Source organism: Papaver somniferum, unplaced genomic scaffold, assembly GCF_003573695.1.
Source record: "Papaver somniferum cultivar HN1 unplaced genomic scaffold, ASM357369v1 unplaced-scaffold_76, whole genome shotgun sequence".
NCBI lineage: Eukaryota > Viridiplantae > Streptophyta > Magnoliopsida > Ranunculales > Papaveraceae > Papaver > Papaver somniferum.
The window spans coordinates 1,175,581-1,176,804 of NW_020650526.1; the positions used below are offsets into that span (position 1 = coordinate 1,175,581).

General features: G+C 35.4%; 1 protein-coding gene across 1 annotated transcript; it reads right to left on the reverse strand.

Moving 5' to 3' along the window:
* Positions 1 to 386: 386 nt before the first annotated feature.
* On the reverse strand, positions 387 to 961 carry LOC113344353. Its single transcript, XM_026588349.1, has 3 exons — positions 687 to 961; positions 521 to 611; positions 387 to 416 (listed from the first exon to the last, which is right to left on the reverse strand). The coding sequence occupies exons 1-3, from the start codon at positions 959 to 961 to the stop codon at positions 387 to 389; spliced, it is 396 nt and encodes a 131-aa protein (XP_026444134.1).
* Positions 962 to 1,224: the final 263 nt, after the last annotated feature.

Genomic DNA, 1,224 nt, shown 5'->3' on the forward strand with positions numbered 1-1,224 from the left:
TGTAGAACATTCACCAACAAATGATGATGTTCCCTTCTTCTTGTTTGGATTAGCTGCACCTCTAACTCTGGTGGTTTGACTTGTCTCTATGTTGGTGAAGGTGAAGTTTTCTGCATCACATTCAGTCATTTTCCTCTTTGTAGCTGGATTTGATCCCACTTGACCACCAACACATCTTCTTTTGTTCTGATTTTTAACCTCTCAACATTTCCCACACCTCCTTTTTCTCTTCTCAACACGAGGTTCATCATAAATTCTTACCCTCTTTCTCTTGGGTCTTCCTGGTTTCCTACTGTGATGAGGGTTCAAAATCTTCTTGTTCATGTTTGGATGCAAGAAGAAAGAGGGGTGAGATAAGATAAGAAATGGAAGATATATCAATGTAGTTATGAAACCATAAATACGTATAAGGGAATCTAAAAAAGTGAAATAATACAAAAGTAAAAGTAAATGCACTTATATCAATGTAGTTGAGAATATAAATATGGCATACAGTTACAAATTTAAGAAGAAAAAGTACCTGGACCCATTCACTTTTATCATCTAGTGTTTTAAAAGTTGGTGCATATGTGGCCTTATAGTTCTCCACTGAATAATAATCACTGCAGTACCTGCTGAATCAGAGTATTTAAAGGTTAGTGCTAGATACATTTAATTAGAAAATTAACAACAAAGAGAAATCTTACTTTCTCCATTGTGTCCTTATGGTATGCAATGCACTCACTTCATCCATACAGGGGAACCCCCTAAACTTCCACAGCAAACAAGGGAAAATCTTGGAAATGATGTTCACTATGAACACAAAATTCTTTGGGCTAGTCACCATATATAACTCGCCAGCCACACAAGGGTCAACACCATAGTCAGTCACAAAATCCAACATTTTCTTAATCAATTTAACAACACTATGAACCAAATTTCCATCTACCCATGATGCAGATTCAGTCTTCCTAAGTACCATGTAACCATCTCTAAGTTAGCATATATTCTTCCTATCATTATAATTGGTTTATTTCTCATCTTGTTGATCATATTATTAAAATACTCTGAAAAATTGTTGTTCATATGTTTACAACAGTGAATAGGGTTAAGAAAAGGCCCTGGACCATGTAGCAGGATCTTCTCTCCTGAGATAAGCACCAGCTGCAGCACCCTGTTTCACAATATTGTCAAAATGTTACTACATAACCAACATATTAATAAAAACTATCAAACAATGCATAA

Excerpts from the sequence above, each read along its gene's own strand:
- LOC113344353 (XM_026588349.1), bottom strand. The coding sequence starts at position 961 with ATGGTACTTAGGAAGACTGAATCTGCATCATGGGTAGATGGAAATTTG. Across the intron at positions 612-686 it reads ATAAGGACACAATGGAGAAA|GTACTGCAGTGATTATTATT; the intron begins GTAAGATTTCTC and ends CTGATTCAGCAG. Across the intron at positions 417-520 it reads ATAAAAGTGAATGGGTCCAG|ATTCCCTTATACGTATTTAT; the intron begins GTACTTTTTCTT and ends TCACTTTTTTAG.